The sequence below is a fragment of the Telopea speciosissima genome, chromosome 1, assembly GCF_018873765.1.
Source record: "Telopea speciosissima isolate NSW1024214 ecotype Mountain lineage chromosome 1, Tspe_v1, whole genome shotgun sequence".
Lineage (NCBI taxonomy): Eukaryota > Viridiplantae > Streptophyta > Magnoliopsida > Proteales > Proteaceae > Telopea > Telopea speciosissima.
The window spans coordinates 52,840,767-52,861,211 of NC_057916.1; the positions used below are offsets into that span (position 1 = coordinate 52,840,767).

The following is a 20,445-nucleotide window of genomic DNA, read 5'->3' on the forward strand; positions in this document are numbered from 1 at the left end:
ATATATATATGAGATAGAGGTGTCAAATTTCAGACCAAAACCGATCAGACCAACTAAAACTGACTGCTTCGGCTTGCACCAAACTGTACCAAACTCTTATTGGGCCGGCATTTGTCTGAACTTTTATAAAACCAATAGAAACCAAAAATCAACCGGACTGATTTGAAAAGCAAAATTGATAGAAAATTGAATGAACCCAACAAAAACCAAAACAATTAGCAAAACTGAATAAATCAATAAAAGTTGGGTTTTTTATAATTTTCTTTATACATAAATAGTGATATGGACAATTGTCCACCGTCAATGAGCATGCGCCACGTGGCATCTCCAAAAAAGCACACGAGCAATCAACCACGTGGTTAATAAGGACTCTCCACAAACGAAAGTAAATCCGCCAGATATCAACCGCAATTAGCAACCTATCATATTCCTATTATGACTCATGTACATCTTCAAAGTATCAAGAAAAGGAAACAACCCATCGAATCAAGGACTCTATCTTTATCAGAACTCTGACTGCATTTTTGCAACTTGATCATCAAGGGATCTGCTCCATGAACCCTATAAATACAATACTCAAGGCGTGAGTGTAGATACTGAATTTTGTCACTACCCTCTGCAATGACGACGACTGGACGCAAATGACTAAAGATGTCCCCCATGTACGCTTCTCCACTTTTCAAAACTAGGTACTAGTGCAGGACCGCACACGCAGTGCCGCACTAGTGCAGCGCCGCAGAGGGGCAAAAATCCCTATAAATAGGGATCTTTCACCCTCATTTGTAAGCAATCCAGACTTTGGGAAGTGCGCTCCCAAACCCTTTTTTTTTTATTTTCACCTTCTAAAACTCTGTTTCACTTAACTCAGGGTCTTCCTCATCCCCAAATCTGAATTTTCAAGCCTTCTTACCTTGTCCAAAGACTGGGTCTTTCGAAACTGACTTTTCGACCCATTTCCATCTGATTTCATTGAAGATTGGAGAGTTTCTCATGGTGTAGTTACTCTGCTCGAGGATCGAGCATTCAAGACCTCGTGACGTCCTTACTCTGCCTAAGGTTTCATGATACAACGTTTGTAAGCGGTTACTCTGTCCAACAGAGGACAAAATCAGTCATTTGTCTCCACCTGATACATAGTAGTTAGTATAATGTAGTTTAGTTTTATTTGAACAATTTGTGCATCATTATTTAGCCATGCATGTTGGTATAGGGCATTCATAAAGGAAGAATATTAGGGAAAAAATAGCATCTAGTAGAAAGACCGGTTTACCCGGGAAAGGTGAGTGCCTAATACCTTCCCACTCTCGTAACCTGACCAATTACCCCAAATCTCTAACCAGACCAAATAGAATCATGTAGCCCTTCATAGGACTACACCAATTGGGTCATATGCCCTAACCTTAGGTGGCGATTCCATTCCATATGATTGTATGACTCCATCCCCTGATAATTGACATACGATCCTTCTCTCCATCGAGGAGCGCTCATGACACACCCACCATCTGTAGACAAGAACCACCTCACGGGAAATAATCCCCCCACGCGGCGACGGAACGGATCCTCATAATGAGGCAAGGGACTGGGATTACTCTTCAGTTTCCCATTATTCGTTCTATCAATTATTTTGACTTGATCGTCAGAGAGTCTCCCCAAAGATCAACTCCGACCCTTTACTCTCTGTGTTTTAGGTCACGTGGATTGTTCGTGAGGAAGACGATAGTTTCCGTCGGAAACAAATAGAAAACTGAATCAACTTGATAACAAACGATACCAGCATGGTAACCCAACCTAATCCAAAATCGAACCGAATTAGGATCAAAACCGATCTTTTCTTATCAGACCAGCTTTCATTCATATTTGTTTGAGACTAAAGACCAGTTCAGCCCGACCAAAACCGGACCAAATTGACCTATTGGCAACCCTATTGTAAGTGTTAGTATTACATGTCATGCTTCATTCTACATTTATATAAGTGGGCTATGGAAAACACATTAATAACGGTCTGAAATACTTAACTTATGTTTTTTTTTTTTGGACTATTGGATGACCGAGCTGTCAGTTGTCGACATCTCCACCTAGCACTGTGGCACTGCACACTTTTAAGAATTGGATAGGATTAAAATCCCATGTTAAGTGTATTGTCATTTGTCTTATGTAGTCAGCCAGATTTTTAGCGTCTCAAGTGCACCATCGTCAAGTGCACGTCAAGTGCACCCCTGCGAAGAGGACACGTTGCATATGGGGATCTGATGATCCAAATTGAAAGTGAAAATTTCACTCTTATTTGACAAAATGCGATTTTTCCCTCCATTCTCTCTCTATCTCTCCCGTATCTCCTCTGTCACGATGATCTGACCAAACTCGACGGTGGAGCTGGTTTCCGGTCACCGTAAAATTCATCCTCACGCCGGCGCGGCAACCTCACGTCGACGGAGCACCCTCACGAATGTCATGTCACTCCCACGATTTGAAAAAACTACAACCACACCCCTGGAACCAATCGTGTTAACTTAAAACTTAAAAATAAAAAAACCCTTTTAACCCTCTTATATCTTTACATATAACCTATCCCATTAGTTTAAAACCAAAGACCTGCAACACGGTTGAAGATTTACGCCCTGAAACTTTGAAGACCTACAACTCGTTCCATCTAGTCGGGATTGTTCACCTAGGAGAACACTTGCAAAAGACACATTCAATCAATCTGCAGGCCATGGGCCACCCACTAAAGTTATAATCCTCGCACCAATACCAAGCAAGCAAACCCCTAGAAGACCCACAACAACACCAAGAGCAACACCCGTCCACTGCAATGCCCCATTTTCTGGTTGTACTGACCATTGATCCGTTTGTAATTCATCAAGTAGCTGAAAATTTTCATTCAGAAAATCCGATTCCCAATCTAAATATATCCAAACCCAAATAATATCTCAATTCCCCAAACAAAAACCCAATTAAGGGTGTATTCGCAATAGATCCTTATTAACCAACCCTGAAATAAATAATGGATTAACTTATAAATTTTTCCTGCAATCATGGTGGTAGAAAGGAAGAACCATGTCTGAACTTCGACTGAAACTTCCCAGTCCAGTAAGTTCTTGAACTGAAGTTTACTAGAAAGGGATCTCCCACGGATGTCAAATAACCCTCCCTAGTGTCGGATAGAAAGATCAACAAACGGAAGAGATCGATCAATTCTATCGTGAACACAGGTGACATTCTAGCGTTGGAAAGAATAGAGAAAAAAAAATAGAACAATGAGAACCAGTGGGTACGAGTGGAGAAGAAACGGGTTTGTCAATTAAGGTAGCGTGAGGGTGCTCCGTCTACGTGAGGTTGTCGCACTGGCATGAGGATGCATTTTACAGTGATGGAAACCACCTCCACAGTGGAGTTTGGTCAGATCATCTTGACGGAGGAGTGATGGGAGAGACAGAGAGAGAGAGAGAGAGAGAATGAAGGGAAAAAATCGCACTTTTGTCAAATAAAAGTAAAATTTTCATTTTCAATTTGGACCGTCAGATTCCCCATATACCATGTGTCGTCTTCACAGGGATATACTTGACGAGCACTTCACGATGGTGCACATGAAACGACAAAAATCGGTAGTCAGTCAAGGGTCTGGACTCAAGACTCGCATCTTTCCGTATGGCTTTGACAATAAAGTACGACTTACATGGCCTTTACGGAGTGTACATTGGTGAGGTACAAGCCATCTCCTCCACCACTACCACCAGTGGAAAGCCGGAAAGTAAAAGAAAGAAGGCAAAGGTACGATGATGAGAAGATATAGTGGTCCCCAATGTATGAGAGATTCCTTTCCTTGGTGGGCCCTTCACACGTATTTGTGGGACATATTCACACTAACCCACCCACATAGTTTTCTTACATTTCTACCTTTCAGCTTCCCCTTTTAAGAGTTTTTACTCGTTTTGAGCCCTTTAACCTTCCTTACTATAAATGCTATAATGAAAGCGCGATCGGTTCGGTTAGGGGTGCATGCGATAAGAAACGGCCTCGCCCCATGGGACCGGCGTTACAGGATCCTCCTACATCCTCTTCCTGCAACGGTCAATTATATGACCGTTGACCCTCTCCTCAGTCATTCCTCCCAACCCCCCCCCCCCCCAACCCAAAATCATCACGAGGAACTTTTTTAAAGTTCAAAAAATTCCTACAAGTGATCACTCTCATCCCACCTCTCCCTAATCTAGTTTCCTAGTCTAATTAAGGGTTTTATTATTCTGTTAAACTGCCCTGCCCCTTCCTCAAAGTTTTCATAAATCATAACTAAATTCTTGAAGTTTTTATTATTTGTTGGTGCAATTTTTTTGGTAAAAATTTATTGGTGCAATTTGTTGTCATCAAAGTGGTGATCTTAATTGTAACTTAATTTCTTTTAGGACGAGTTCTTTGTGGGGGAGCATGACTCTTGCGTGTGCAAGGGTCAATGGGAATGCGCACGACAACATCAACATGGCGGTCATTTCACCCCCTATTGTCTGGGCATAACGAACACACTCACGCAGAGAACTTTCTCCCTAAGAGAAGTGTTTCTCTATCCAGGAGTGCAGCCTACGCCGGCGCTCTCTATGTCTATCTCTCTCCTCCCCTAAATAATAGGTTTGGATGATCTTTTCATATGGGGAGAAAAGATATAAACACATGGGAGTATTGGTGTGGGCCACCCTCATGGAGTACTTGGGTTTTTTGTGGCTAACACCGGGGGGTTCTCTGTTAAAGGGGGTTTTTCTTTTCTGCTTATTTATTTGTTTGTAGGTGATGTCGATTCTAGGGCCGTTGGCACCGTGGTGAACGGCGACTCGATTGATCCACCGGCCGTTCAATCTGCATCACCACCCTCTGTCGTCGGACGACGTTCCACTCACCGTTCCAGCGGATCTTTGCAGATCTGTTCGAAAGTAGGTTGTGGCAGCATCTTTGGTGGTCTTTTTGCCATCAATTGAAGGGCCACTCATCGATCCATCAGACCCTTGTCTATCCGGCATGTCTGTTTGAAAGTAGGTTGTAGCCGTATGCCAGTGCGTGTGGGCATTGTGGATTATTTCTTTTCGACACGTATGAGGATCCCTTTATTGGCATGTTTGTGCATGTGCTTAAACTTAGCTGTGTTTACAGCCTGATCTCTAGGGTAGTATTTGTGAACCAAACCCTAGTCAGGATGACCCAGTCAATGGCATGTGAGACCGGATCAATTTCCACTCCTTGGTTTTGGGTACCAGTTATCCATACCATGTGTTTATCATGCTATCTATCAGTGTTTTATCTTTTGTTCTTTGTTTGGCATTGGACGCACTTGAACGAATAGCCAAAAATTACCTCTTGTCTTATTCCTACAAGTTATTTAATTCAATATTATATAATTTTTATCCTCTCAAGTGCGGTGCACTGGCCAATGCACCTTTAAAATGCATTGGACGGTTGCACCTCACTTGTGCATTGGATTTTTTTCCCTCCCAAATGCAGTGGCCATCGTCCGATGCACTTTAAAGCTGCACTGGGAAGTGCACCGCACTTGAGAGGATGAAAATCCTATTAGTATTTATATGAAAATGACATGATTTTCCGTGACTATAAAAAAGTGCATTATACTAAAATAGCAAAAAAGTGAAATTATTTATTTATTTGCACCAATTTGGCCCCATTAAATGTAAGATTATGAATTTGGCCCCTACTTATTTCCTAAATCCACGTCGAATAGGGTGGATTCATAACCTATATGTATATAGGAGAAAAATCTACATGTTGCTCGTGTGTCCTAATATTTTCGTATTAAGTCAATAGATGCACAGGAGGGAGTACCTCACGATTAATATATATAGAAGACGAACAGAGTAGAAGGTGGAGAGAGAGGGAGAGAGAGAGAGTATAAAAGAATACATAACACGAATGAGTGATTTGATTTAAATTGAAAGAATTAAAAGAGCTAGGGGCTGACTTAAAATGACCTTAAAAGAAATGATGAGGAAATACGTGCAGCATTTAGGCCTTATATCAAATATGACCTCAAATAAAGTTGATTGGATAACAAGGATCCATGTAACTGACTCGATTTAATTGGGATAATACTCAATTATCACTTCGTAAGAAAAAATTCAATTATCACTAATACCCAAAGAGTTATTTAACTGCCAAAAAACTCAAAATTTATTTTTAAGTACTAATTGAAATGTTCAGATTGTCAAAATTACATTAATAAGTAATAGGAAAAGAGAACACTACTTGCACCACACAAAAAATGGTCTACGGCGGTGTTTTTAAGTGCCGCTATAGGTTAAAAAGACACCGGTATAGGCTATAACGGCGTTTATATTTTGTGTCGCAGATACGTCGTCAAAGGTGCATAAAATGAACTCCACATCCCCTGGAAATTCCACCTTTTCATGGGGTGCAGCGGACATTTCATCTACCCCTATGTCTGGGCGCAGGGGTGTGTACTGCATGCACCTAGGTGGCATTCTTTCTCCTAAGTAATAACTGACTCGAAGCTTAAAGAACGCTAATTGGTGATACAACGTTACGTGTACCTATGCCCAGGCACAGCCGCCCGTGAAATGATCGACGCACCCCCTGGAAAGGCAAAAGGACCAAGGATTAGCGCCGGTCATTTTACACGCGGTTGTGCTTGGCTCAGGTAAATGTGTCAAAACCTAGCCTGAACTATTAAGACCGACTAAAAAATCCAAACCGAACCAAACCAATCCTTGTCGAAATGGTTTTGGACTGGGATAGGATAGGATTGGTTGAAAACCGGGCTGCACCAAACCGATCGATATCCAAACCGAAAACCGAACCGAATGAAACCGATAAAAAAATCATTGAGTATATAAGGCTATGAATTGGTGAATTAATTATCCATTGATTTTCATATTAGTGAGCAAATTTTTGGTTGTCACGAGAATTGTTACGGCTCCGTTTGTTTCGGCGTAAAATTTTACCTGGAAATTTTACTTGAAAATTTTCACTTCAAAAAATTATAGATGTAAAATTTCAAATGTTGAAAAGTGTTCCAATGTTTGTTTTTTTTTATAGAAACAAACATTAGAAAAAATTTCAATATGTAAAATTTTGCATTTACAAAGTAAAATTTGTCGCGTAAAATTTTCCAGGTATAGTTTTACGCTGAAACAAAATCAATGTTTCTTTCAGAAATTGATTTGTAACAATGTTTCTTTCATTGATCTCCTTGTTGACTATACAAAATCAATTAGTTGGATTGTCAAATAAATGATTTGATAGTATGTTTCATTTTGTGATTTCAATATTAGTTATCTTCTCAATGACTATTCATTGATTTTAATATTAATTATTTTCTCCTTACAATTAATGATAAATAATTATATGATTTATAACAATGATTTCACTACAAACTCTATTTATCCATTGATTTAAATATTAGTTATCTTCCATTCTCCCCCTTACAATTTATTTTTCTTTGTTTGGATTATAACATAAACAAATCAAATCAATTATCCTATTCATGGTTGTTTACTTGTTTTGACTTGAAGAAGGTGAATTAAAGTGTTTTTATCAAATCTTTCCTCACTACAAATTCTGAATGATGATTTCATTGTGGTTCAAACTCGAAAACAAACCGATCTAAACCGTTATTAATCCGATATTAAAAAATTAAAATAAATCGAGACTGCATCAGACTGAAACCGAAATCGACCAAAAATCGAAGTTTTCTTAACAGTTTGGTTTTGATCTCACTCATTCCAAGATTGAAACAAGGCCGAACCAACCGTTTGACACCCCTAGGCGCGAGTACACCCATGGAAGAAAAACTTGACCTAAACCTGTCGAAACCACCGAGTTAATTTGGTTTCACAGGTTTACAAGACGAGTTGAAGGGGGATTTTATAAAATCCCTAGATTTGACTAGGTTTCGATTGGTTTCGACCATATTTCGATGGTTTCGACACATATGGCCATCGAAACTAAGGGAAACTTGGCTCAAAACTAGGGCAGACATGTATTTATGCCAAAAACTGCAAACCAAGCCAGAAACTAGGACAAACACTTACTTAGTTATGTCTAATAGTAAGTAAATGTTTTTGTATTTGTATTTCATTTACTTAAGATATTATTCACAAATAAGCAAATACCCCCTATTTGAATCCAATATAAATAATTAAAAAATTAAATTCCAAAAGAAAAAAAATCAACCCCCAGTTCAAGAATAAAAACTAGATTTTCAATAATAGCTGCAATTTCCAACTTTCTAATGCTGGGATTTTTCTCAAATCTAAAAATTTCATAAATCTTAATACGGTAAAACATTACTAAAACAAAAAATGCGGTAAATATTCATTTGTTTTGATGTCCAAAAAAATATTTTTATTCAGAACGATTTTGACAGTATTCGTGCACACCAAATTAAGTTTGATCGGTACATAACTCCTTCAATATAAATCAAGTTATGTTCCGATCAAACCTTATTCGATACCATGTTCAAGAACAATATACGGTATCAAACTTGGATCAAAACCAAAAGTAATATTTTTAGTGTTCGCTATGTGAAACTAATGTATGGATTAGATTTAAAATGTCAAAATAAGCAGCGCAACAAGAATCAGAAAAAAAAAATAACTTCAGCACCTTGAAACCAAGGTTTGAATTAACTTAGAGAAAATCCCAGATTTCAACCGAAATATGGTCAAAACCTAGACAAACCCGATTTCTGACTAATCCAAACCTACTCCAAAGCAGCACCGGTTAGGTTTCTTTGCCCTTTCTTTTATTACTCCTAGTCCTTAATACCTCCGATGAAAGGACAATTGAGGTTAATAGGAATGGATTTTAATTAATTCCAGGAAAATCCAGTCATTATCCACGTATGGTGCTACTTTTTCCTAGAAAACATAACAAAGGCGGCTTTTCAGGCTTTGATCGTTGTGAAACCGGTAACGTGGGACCACTCAGATATGCTTCAAGCGGTGAGGAAGCTCTCTATGGACACGACTAAGGAAAACACCACACGTCTGACCTCAGCGATGCTGCTTCTCTTCTTTTAACCATCGAGCACCTCTTTCTAGATCCGACGGTAGATGTTACTTCACAATCATCCTTATATATATGCCTTCGCCTTCTCTTATCCAAATCCATTTCATTTTACTTCTCCTTCTTCAGATTATCCTCGCTAATTCCGCTCTCTCTCTCTCTCGTGCAATCGAAGCTCTCTTTCAGGTAAGAACTCCGATAACTCCGGCAATTATATCAATTACCGGAAAAATGGCGATCGTCTCTCGAAGCAGTTCAAGAAATTGGATTTTTCCTCTGAAAGTTCTGCTCATCTTGGTTGGTGTCTGTTCGCTGGCTGTGGTTTTAAAGCTCTCCCTTCCGGTGTTATCGGGCTTCTTAGTTTCTCAACTTCCTCTGCTTTGGAGCTCTCTGCGCTCGTGGCTTACGCCTCCGTACCTCTACTTCGTCATCAATGGCATCATCATTACCATAGCTGCGTCTTCGAGGTTCCAGCATAAGGTCGAAGAGCAGCCGGAGCTAGTAGTGCCAGTAGCGGTGCCGGTGAAAGCTGAGGTACGACCTGATTTCACCGTTGCCACGGGATACGACGCCGTGGTGTTGAAGAATCCTGTCAGCGTAGCACAACAGTTCGATTACGATGCTGTTGCTACGGCGAAGGATCTTGTGGAGGCTACTCAGCCTGTTTATGGAGATTTGGTGCCGGCGATGGTGTACGGACAGGATGAGGTTAGTGTGACGGAAGTGAAGAGTCCTGTGGTGAGCACTTCCGAGGACGACGACGATGAGGATGGCTTCGTGATTTCGAGGTCGACTTGGATGCCGCAGGCCAGGGACTCAACGGAGATTCCAGCTGATTATTCGTTTGCGACGGAGAAACCTCTGGTTTCCGTTCGATTTGGGTACCGGAAAAACGTCAAATCTAGTCCTGAAGGTATCTCCCCCTCTCTCTCTCTCTCTCTCTCTGTATGTGTTTGTGCAGTAGTTAACAGTGCATTCCGGTCCTTCATCGTTGACGGTGAAGGAGCGAAGTTCCCGGCCGTGCTGTCATGAATCGGTAACACTAGTCGTCGGGAAAAGGAAAGCTATTTGACGGTTTGAATTGTATGGGGTTTAGTGGGAAAATTAATGAGGAATCGGGGGTATAGTAAGTAACTCGGAGATTCGTATCTGAAATCTCATGTTTATGGTGTGATGTGTTCAGCTGGCAGAACACTGGGGGTGACGAAGTGGAAGCGAAACGATACGCTGGAGAGCACATGGAAGATGATAACGGACGGGCGCCCGATCCCACTGACCCGACATCTCAAGAAATCCGAGACGTTTGACATGTTGGGTCGACACAACGGCGGCAACAATCCCAACTCGGGCTCACCAGAGGGGTCCCCTGTGAAGATGATGAAATCTGAGACGTTCAAGAGCCACAACAGCAACACCTCGTCGTCGTCACCGTCGCCCAGTTCGGGAAAGCTCCGGAGGGAACCGTCACTGGGCCAAGAAGAGTTGAACCGGCGGGTCGAGGCATTCATAAAGAAATTCAACGAGGAGATGAGGTTGCAGAGACAAGAGTCTTTGAATCAATACCATGAGATGATCAACCGTGGTGCAGCACCTTAACCATTGGTAGTAAGTGAAAAGAAATTAACGGTTTTGGAAAGTCTGCTCCGACTTTTCAGCTTTTTTATCCTTTTTTTTTTCAGTGGGAATTTTACATACAGATGGGGTTTTTAATTTTTTTGTTAATAGTGATATCCCTGTACAGACTACAGAGAACTGGTTATTGCAGGAGATAGGAATAGAACTATAGAAGTGTTCTATAATTTATTTGTTTGTTTCAAGGGGGTGAAGTTTAAGTTTTTGGGTTTGTATTGGAGACCAGGAAAAAAAAAGGGGGGAGGGGAGGATTTGTGGTAAGGTCTTTATGTTTGTATATAAGTCCCATGTTGATGTTGTTTCATTGGGCAATTTGAAAAGGGGTGGGGGGTGTTGGTTTGAAATTGAAGTTTTTGCGTTTGCCTGCAATTTGTTGCTCTGAATTTGGAGGTTAGGCCAAAGATGCAAATGGTTTTGGGAACATTTTCCAAGGAGAAAACGCCAAATTATACACCATAACTAGGCCCCAATGCCCCATGACTAGGGATTTATTCAATCTAACGATGATAAAGATGATGTCCTTCTGGAAAGTTGTAGTAGTACACACATAATTATGAACATTCTTTGTAAATTACTCTCTCTCTCTCTCTCTCTTCTTATCTTAGGCTATGTTTGGATGTTAAGAAAAGAAGAGAAAAGAAAATAAAAAATTCAAAAAAAAATTGAATTTGAGGAGAGAGACATAAATCTATCATTGTCTCATAATATATTTGTTTTCTTGGCATCCAAACATAGCCTTAGGTATTTTTTTTTTTATGAAAACAAGGAAACAATATCCAAACTGCTTTGTAGCTAAAAGCATGAGCACTGTTGTAATAAAGTAGTAATGGGAAGTATAGGATTTTCATTCCATCATCATTCGCACTTTAAAGTTGACGTGACCATTGCACTGGGGTATAAATAAGTCTCAAATGTGGTGCACGGCAGACCGAGAGGATTAAAATTTGTATAATAAGACTTATCTCTTGAAGTTGAAGTACAAACCCGAAATTGTTTTTTTTTTTGGTGAATTAAACATTCCTACTGCTGAAAAAAAGGAAAACTTACAAACCAGTTCAGAGTTTGATACCCTAGCATGTGACGCTAGGGAGTGTGCTGGTGAAATCAGCCTTCTATGTTGTTTCAATATAGTTACAAACTTAAAAGACGAAATTAAATATTTAATGTCAACCAGCAAATGGTAGTGCTCCCACGGCCACAGGTTTTCCTCCGGGCAATTGATCCAACCCCATACCTCCAACGAGTCTGTCCATATAATGATTTCCCTGCAGTCTCTCCTTAGTGCCTTTTCGATCCCTTCTTTAACTCCTCTGAGTTCCATTTCCTGTGGTGATCCTGCAAAACCAGAGTTCATACACCAGTCCACAAGTTCATGGTTATAGAAAACAAAGGCTCCCCAACCTCCCTTCTTGGTGGTTGTTTCAAAACTGCCATCCGATACAATTAGAGCACACTCATTTTTGGCCTGGTTAAGGTAGAATTCCAGGGGGGTTTATCCTGATTGGGCTGGTTGTCCTCAAGGGAGGGTGCCGGCATGTTCAGGTTAGATCCATCGTGATGAAGGATAGCACAGTCCCTTATCCAAGAAGCTATGTTATACATAATCGAATTGGGGGAGAACTCTTTCCCTTGAAAAACCACCTCATTTTGATTATGCCAAATGAAATAAAGAGTTATTGCAACCACTCCAAGAAAAGTTTTTACCTCGGTTTTGGAAAGGTTAGCAATTAGGTGATTAAAGGCATCGAGAATGTTGTCACCTTGAATATATTCAGTTCGCAGGCCAAGGGGCCCGGCAGCCTAGAGGCTCTTGGTGAATTTACAAGACAGAAAAAGGTGCCAAGAAGTTTCAGGTGCAGCCAAACACAAGGGACAGATAGTACAATCTGAGTTTAGCCATCTGAGGTTCCCTCTAGTGGAAACACCTTCGTGTAGAAATCTCCAAAGGAAGAGTTTAAACTTTGGATGGATTCCCAGCTTCCAAATTATGGTCCAGATTGGTGATTGCCCAAAGTCGGGATTGTTTTGAAATTGTTGTAGTTGAAATAGTGTAGCACTAAGTTGTGGAGTCAGTATCCACTAGACAAGGCTTTACCTTGGTTCCGTTTGACAACGTTTCTGTCCTAGGAATGTTGGATTTTAGCAAAAAAAAAAATTTCAGTTTCTGTATCGGAAAACCGTTCTTTTAGTGTTTAATGGCATTTGGTAAACTTGATCTGGAAATAGTCCCAAAACTTAGAACATAAATGGTGTTTGATAAAACTTGTTTCGTAACGGATTTTAACATTATCTTACAGTAATTATAGAAATGCGATTAACACTATAACTCGGTTAAATATGTAATTGCCATTACCTTCCAAGACAACATTAATAAAAATAATAAAACTATCATTACAATCATTTATTCTTAAAAATAATTGTGAAAATGTCTTTACCCCTAGTCAATTTGGAAAAAAAAAATTTAGTCATTCCTACTAAAATTACTATTGAAATTATTACACAGTCCAAATTCAGTATAAAATAGAGATTGAAGCATCAGGGGGTGGTTTTAATCTCCACCTTTATTTAGCTCAAGCTTGTTAACAACATTAAAGACGTTTCTTAATTTTCTTGTATGATTCTCCAAGCCTTTAATTGCTTCTTTCAAATATCCTTTGATATAATCGGATGAAGGAGAAGGATCTTCAGACGTGGAGGTTTCCACGCAATCAGTTGAAGTTTGGGTATGTTGGTAGAGGTTTCAATGGGCCCAACTTGCCCTAAACCCTTGCCCAACCCTAGGGGTCTTAAACTAAACCCAAGCCCAGCCCGTCCCTTCTAGGGCCTAACAAACCTTCACCCCAGTCTGACCCTAGCAGGGTTTACATGAACCTGGCCCTGCCCTGATTGACCCTGATAGGGCTGGCCAGACCCTTATTGACCCTGAGGCCATGATACCTTTGCTAAGGTTTAACACGCAAGGAACGTCGAAACAGGGGAAGTTGTTGCAATCAAAGTTCTTGACAAGGAGAAAATCCTCAAAGGAACATTGGTTGCTCACATCAAGAGTAAGATCTCAATCTTTCACCGTGTTCAACATCCCAACATTGTTCAACTCTTCGAGGTCATGGCAACAAAGTCCAAGATCTACTTTGTTATGGAGTATGTGAAGGGAGGTGAGCTATTCAATAAGGTCGCTAAAGGTTGATTGAAAGAGGAGGTTGTGAGTAAGTATTTCCAGTAACTTATCTCTGCCATCGGATTCTGCCATGCTAGAGGTGTATACCACCATGATTTCAAACCTGAAAATCTGTTATTAGATCAGAATGGCAATCTTAAGGTCTCTAATTTTGGCCTTAGCACGGTATCAAATTAGATGAGGTAGGACGGATTACTCTACACCTTCTGTGGAACCTCTACATATGTTTTCCTGAGGTTCAAGCTCTCAAGGGCTATGATGTGGCCTAGGTGGATATTTGGTCTTGTGGAGTGATTCTGTTTGTTTTAATGGCTAGTTATCTTCCTTTTCATGATCAAAACGTTATGCAGAAGTATAAGAAAATTTATAAAGGTGAGTTCAGGTGCCCTAGGTGGTTTTCCCCTGAGCTCATTCGTCTCCTTTCCCGTCTCCTCGACATGAATCAGGAGACAAGAATCATGATTCATTCAAGAAAGGATTTAAGCACATTAAGTTCTACATTAAAAATGATCTCATCTGGAGCTTTGAAGACGAGGATGCCAAATCATCGTTGGAACAATCCGAACAATCCGTTTCCGAATCGGAGTCTGAGTCGGACACAGCAAGACCCCCTATTCTTGGGTTACCCAGACCTGCTAGTTTGAATGCTTTTGACATCATATCGTTCTCTCCTAGATTTGATCTATCTGGCTTGTTCGAAGAGAGAGGGGAGGAAGTAAGATTTGTTAAGGGTACACTAGTGCCAATAATTATATTAAAATTGGAGGAGATTTGTCACACCCTGGAACCACCCCATGGGATGGGAGGATCCAATGGTTGACCCGAATACCCAAAGTATTCGAAGACCTTCAGGATCCAAAAGCTGTAAATACACGTCACAAGCTCAACACGGTAATAATTCAACAAGTGTTTCATTGATCAAAGTGCACGGAAAGTAAAAGAGCTAACTAGATTATTTACATGTTATTTACATTGACAACCTTTTCCCAAACTACCTACACATACGGTGCCCAACCATTGGGCCAAAAAACAACCAAACTAGAAATATATACAGTGGGTCACATCCACCAAAAGAAAATATAAACATAAAAAAGAGAGTTCCTCGTCATCAATCCCTATTCTCTAGGGACACCCTGATCGTCCGCATGATAGGGTTCACACCTCTGGGTCCAAACTAACATGCTCACTATTATCAAAATCGTCCGCCTCGAAATAATCCTCCCCGCAACCATCACATCCACCTGTAAGATCATCTAAAAAGAAAACATTCCACAGTATGAGCTCCACCGAGCCCAGTAAGTAAAGGATAAACCACACACAAGCACATGCACACACAAAGCAAAATCCTATATACATGGATTCAATTTTAATCCTAATTCCTCCTGTCAAAAAGTCTAAGTCTCTAAGTTTGTGCTACACCAACAACTCGAGAAACATTCTCGGTTCCTTCTTACTTCCCCCAGACGTAACCTCGATTGTTGTATGGAGCCCACACCGATCGTAATCCTCCAGATCTCCCCTGGGTAGACCCCCAAAAACCATAACCTGAACCCCATTCCGGCGTACCATCACACTCCTCAGTGACAGGGAGTTTTGATCACCCAACACCTATACCACTGTTGGTAAGGGTTGTAGCACCAAGAAATGGCATTCCTAGCCATATGCAATCTTAATAGCATAGTACGAGGTGTACAGTGCTCCCGCATCCCATACTACGGCACACCATACCTCTCGTTTCCAAACCTACTATGACATCTATTCTAGCACAAGATCTGCATTTCAAACCATTTCACATCGCATCAACATAAACCCACAGTTCCATATCCATAAGCCATATCCGTCAACCAATAGATCATTACCAAACATAAATAATATTCATTCATATGCATGATTCCTAGCAAACAATCTAAATGAAATAAACATTTCCAAATTAATTTAAGTCTATCCCCACTTATCTTGTATTACTTGTGTTTACGAAGCCGGATTTGTTCTCGAGTTAGTTGCCGATTGATTTGATGGCCAAAGAGCTATGTCCTATTATTTACCAACCAAACATATGTGTTAAGAGGTGTACTAATATTACTGGAGTCTTAAGGTAGGTTAGGGTTAAGTTAGACTAAGTTTGGAGTCAAGAACACACTTGACAGTAGCATTGGTCTGTGTGAGAGGTCAACCACTGACACAGACCAGTGTGTAGCAGAATACGAATTTCATAAAAGAAACAGGTTTTTGGAGGGACTTTTGGGTTGGTTTTCATAATTTGATTCAAGAGATGATTTATACATATGAAAGTGAGTTCCTATGGCTCAAATTGAGTTGGGGAAATGGGTAATTGGAAGAATTGGAGATGGGAAAGGAGTGGATGCAATGGGTTTGGGATTAATTTCATAAACTACAGCCATGCATAACAGAAATTCATTTTCAATTGGGTACAAGTTGATCTATAAAACATGGATTGGTTAGGTATTAACTTGGAAACAGAAATAGATGAAGTTATTGGGTTTGGATTTCAGTATATACAAAGGGATTGATTCTTAATTGCTGAAATCTGGTATGAAAGATAAGAATTGATTATTATTTATGATCAAAACAGAGTTGGATCAGGTTAGTGGTCATGGATCGAACATGCATGGTAAGAAATTGAGTTATCTTCTTGATCTAATTAGGATGATCACATATATAAGCATGGTAGATGGCCATCTTCATAATTGAAATCAGAATTTCAATTAACTCAAAGTTTAAGAAGGATTATAAGGGAAAATTCATAGATTTAGAGTTTACCTTGTGAGTGTCTGTAAAGATGGGTTCCAACCTGATTTCTTCTTCTTAAGCTAAGCAAACTAGAAAGGAAGCAGAATTTAGGAAGGGTTTAGTTATAGAGAGTGGATTTAGATGATTAGAAGATGGGGAAAGTGATGCTTCTCACTAAGGTTATGAATTGATCAACACATGGACTCTGTTGCGTTAAGAAATCGTCGAGCGGTCCTGCGAGTGCCGTCACCTGCAAGTGGACCAAAGGGGTCAATCAGAGAGAACCGGTGTGGTCCCGGCCTAGGGCTCTCCGATGCCAAAGTTAGATCTCCTGGCGCAAACAGATGAATAGTGAGTATTCAAGATGAGTTTAGCTGTCCCCTATGGGGTTGTGTACCTTTGCCTTTTATAGTAGCATATGGCGGTGTGGAGAGTCCCCGCTTGATTGACGACAGCCGTTGAGTGGATAGAGGCCCTGGGTAACGGGGTTTCATCCCGATTGGCCATCTCCCCGAGGGAGGGAGTGTCTCGGTGGCATCGGATCCTTGGTGGATAGATATCCGCGTGTGGTGATAACGCCCTTGATGCTTGAGTCCGCCTGGATGACGTGACCTCTAAGGGTCTAGAGTCCTGGTAGTGACATGAGTCTTAGCGATACGATCGGGGTCGTAGATGGGTGGCCCCCACCTCAGGTGCCCATGATGTCGGGCCGGTGAGGCGCGCCAGTGGTGAGGAGGCCGCGCTCGGGTGAGGCGCGCCTAGGTGAGGCCGTGAGGAGGCCGCGCGTGAGGCCGTGAGGAGGCCGCGCTCGGGTGAGGCTGTGAGGAGGCCGCGCCCTGGTGAGGAGGCCGCGCTCGGTGAGGCCGCGCCCGGCCCGAGTAGTGGCCGCCCCGAATGGTGCTGGACTCCGGTTCGTTCCCTTGGCTATGGGGCGGGTCGTCATGACACGTGGCGGTCGTTGATTGGCCCTGTGAATATTGGATGTATCATTTGCCCCCCACTCTCTTGGGATAGGATGTCCAAGAGAGTAGGTGTCTTTGCCTAGTGAGGGGTCCGCTACGAATAAACTTTCCGTGGGGTTTGCTCGTAAATCCACTAATGAGGTAGGAGAGGTTGGGGTTCAAACCTTACCTCCTACACTTTTTCTTTTTGTTTTTGTGGGTATATGTTCCTTCCTCTCCTTCTTCTTTCACTTCTCATTTCTCTTTCTTACTTTTTGTCTCCCCTTTTTCCTCCTTTAATTCCCCTTTTTGTCTTTTGTCCTCTTTTTGGTGCCCACCATGTGCTTGTTTTTGGGTCACCTCCACTAGTATCCACTTTGCTTGATTTTGGTCCTTGTGTTTGGATTGTGTTCTCTTGGTGCCCTTGGTGCCTTGGTTTGCTTGGAAAGCTTGAGTGGTGCTTGGCTTGAGTGCCTTGGCTCTTGTGACCTCTATCCCTTGATTGTGCCTCGTGGTGTGGCTACGTCGTCGCCGTGTGCTTGTTCTTCCGTGCGGTCACTTTTTTTCTGAGGTAAATCGATCCCCACCCCCTTTTTTTTTTTTTTTTTTTTTTTTGTGTGGGGTGTCTCCTCGAGGCCGCGCCCCGCGGGAGTGGCCGCGGTGAGGCCGCGCCCGCGGCTGTGGCCACGGTGAGGCCGCGCCCGCGAGTGTAGCCGTGCCCGCGGTGAGGCCGCGCCCGTGGTGAGGCCGCGCCCGCGGTTGGGGCCGCGCCCGCGGTGAGGCCGCGCCGTGGTGAGGCCGCGCCCGCGGTGAGGCCGCGCCCGTGGTGAGGCTACGCCCGCGGTTGGGGCCGCACCATGCGGTGAGGCCGCGCCTGGTGAGGCCGCGCCCGCAGGTTGGGGCAGCGCCGCGGTGAGGCGCGCCGTGAGGCCGCGCCCGTGGGAGGCCGCGCCCGGCCGAGGCGCCCGCTGGCGGCTGGGTGGCCATGCTCGGGCGTGGTCCACGCCTTGCCGGTGATGCCGCGCCTATGGTGGCCGCGGCGTGACGCGATGGACCCTCGTTCTTCTTCCCTATTCCTCCTCTTGTATGTGATGGATCTCTGCTTATATTTTGCAGTGTGACATTCCTTTCCTTTTTCTTGCCGCCTTCAGGAGATTGCTTTCTCGAGTAAGTAGTTCGTTCCCCTCTTGTCCTTCATGTCGCTCCTGGTGACCTTGGCCCCGCTTCGGTCGGGGTTGGATCTTCAGAGGAGCGTTCTCCGGATCGCTTCTTCTGTGGGTACTCCGCCCTCTATACCCTCCCCTAGTGATACTCGGTGGACGAGTGGGACCTTCTAGTGTCTCCGGTCCCCGTGGGATCGTCAACCCTCGGGCGGCATCCTCACCGCCGGTCCCGCTCGATAGGTTAGGCCCTGTTGCTAGCGTCTTGTCACCCTCTAACTTGGTTTCCCTCCGTGAGGAGTTTCATATTCCCGCCGAGGTCATGTTGCGCGCTCCGGGCCTAGCGAGTATGCCTTCTCTCATCGTGCGGGGGAGATCCGCCTCTACCATTCATTTTTTCTCCAGGGCCTTCGCCTTCCTATCCTCGCTTTGTCGAGTTGGTGTTAGAGCATTGGCACCTCACCCCCGGGCAGGTGTTGCCCAACTCTTGGAGGGTGATCTTTGGTTTCTATGTCTTCGCTCGCTCAAGGCAGGCGCACATCTATTCCCTGCTCTCCCACTTTTATCTGTTGAAGAAGGGGAACCATGGATGTTATCACTTTGCTCGCCGCGTGCTCAAGGGGCCCTATGCCTCTGTGGAGCTTCTCACGGGATCACTAGCAACGTGAAGTATTGAGGGATCGCTTCTTTTTGCCACGGTCCCCCGATGCACACCTAAGGCATCGTTAGGGAAGTTATTGACCTTAAGAGGGTCAATCGTGGGCTTGAGCCGAGTGATTTTGAGGGTGACTCCTGCCGTGCCTGGGTCGCGATCCGTTCCACGTCCGTGAGTTGGACTCGGAGGCCTTCCCGTCTCTCTAGAAGCCGAGTCCCGGTAAGAGCGCTGTTTTTGTACTTGATTGGCATGTTGGTATTTGAATGTATGTGTCATCCGATTGGTTGGTCGATCTATGCGTGGATACGCGTTGGACTTCGCTTGCTCCGCGGCAATCGCGGAGGAAGGCCGCTTCTCAGGGTGGTCCATCTCTTTGGAGTGACCGATGTTAGTGGTGCTTTCGCACTGTGGTTGTTGGAGCGAGCGGAAGGGTGGACCGTGACATGCCCGCGTGATGAGCTCTGCGCGTGCGGGTCCTCCTTCCCGTACTTCTCCCGGTGACGGCGGCGTTCCAAGCTCTGTGCCTCGCCTCCCTCTCGTTGTTCCTTCCGATTCTTCAGTATTGCCCCTTTCCAAGGGGAAGGGTGTGAGTTCTTCGGGCGGTTCTCGCCACCGATCTTCCCACGCTGGGTGAGTCCTCGGTGATCACCTTGGGTGTGCCGGAGGGATCGACCTTGGCCGAGGCCGCGTATCGCGGGAGTGGGTGGATAGGGGCAGGCTCCCTACCGCGAGGATGGCCTTGCAGAGGCTTAGCGATGCTTGTCCGGCCTGCAGACCCTCTACCATGACATGGCTTCGGTGAGTTATTCCTTTATTGTCTCCTCATGTCCATTGCTCCATTTATTTTTACACTATTTTATCTCTTGCCATGTTGATTGTAGGTCCATCACCGTATTGCCGAGGCGGTGCTTGACCGAGGGTCACGCTTCTCGTGAGGTGCGTATACGCACTCCTGCGTGACGTGGAGAGGGAGCTCCAGTGGTCGGTCGATGCCCGTGAGAGGGCCGAGGCTGACGCTGCAGAGGGTGTCGGGGAGCTCACTGAGCGCCCGGGAAGCTCCTAGAGGTGTCTCGAGGAGCTGAGTGTGACTGCTGGTGCGGCCGA

At 43.4% G+C, this 20,445-nt stretch overlaps 1 protein-coding gene and 1 pseudogene across 1 annotated transcript; both read left to right on the plus strand.

Moving 5' to 3' along the window:
• Positions 1-9,205: 9,205 nt before the first annotated feature.
• LOC122657706 lies at positions 9,206-19,867 on the plus strand. The gene is made up of 3 exons (XM_043852501.1): positions 9,206-9,937; positions 10,208-10,629; positions 19,858-19,867. Exons 1-2 carry the CDS (start codon positions 9,256-9,258, stop codon positions 10,618-10,620), a joined length of 1,095 nt encoding a protein of 364 aa, XP_043708436.1. The 5' UTR covers positions 9,206-9,255; the 3' UTR covers positions 10,621-10,629; positions 19,858-19,867.
• LOC122651190 lies at positions 13,324-14,654 on the plus strand (annotated as a pseudogene).
• Positions 19,868-20,445: the final 578 nt, after the last annotated feature.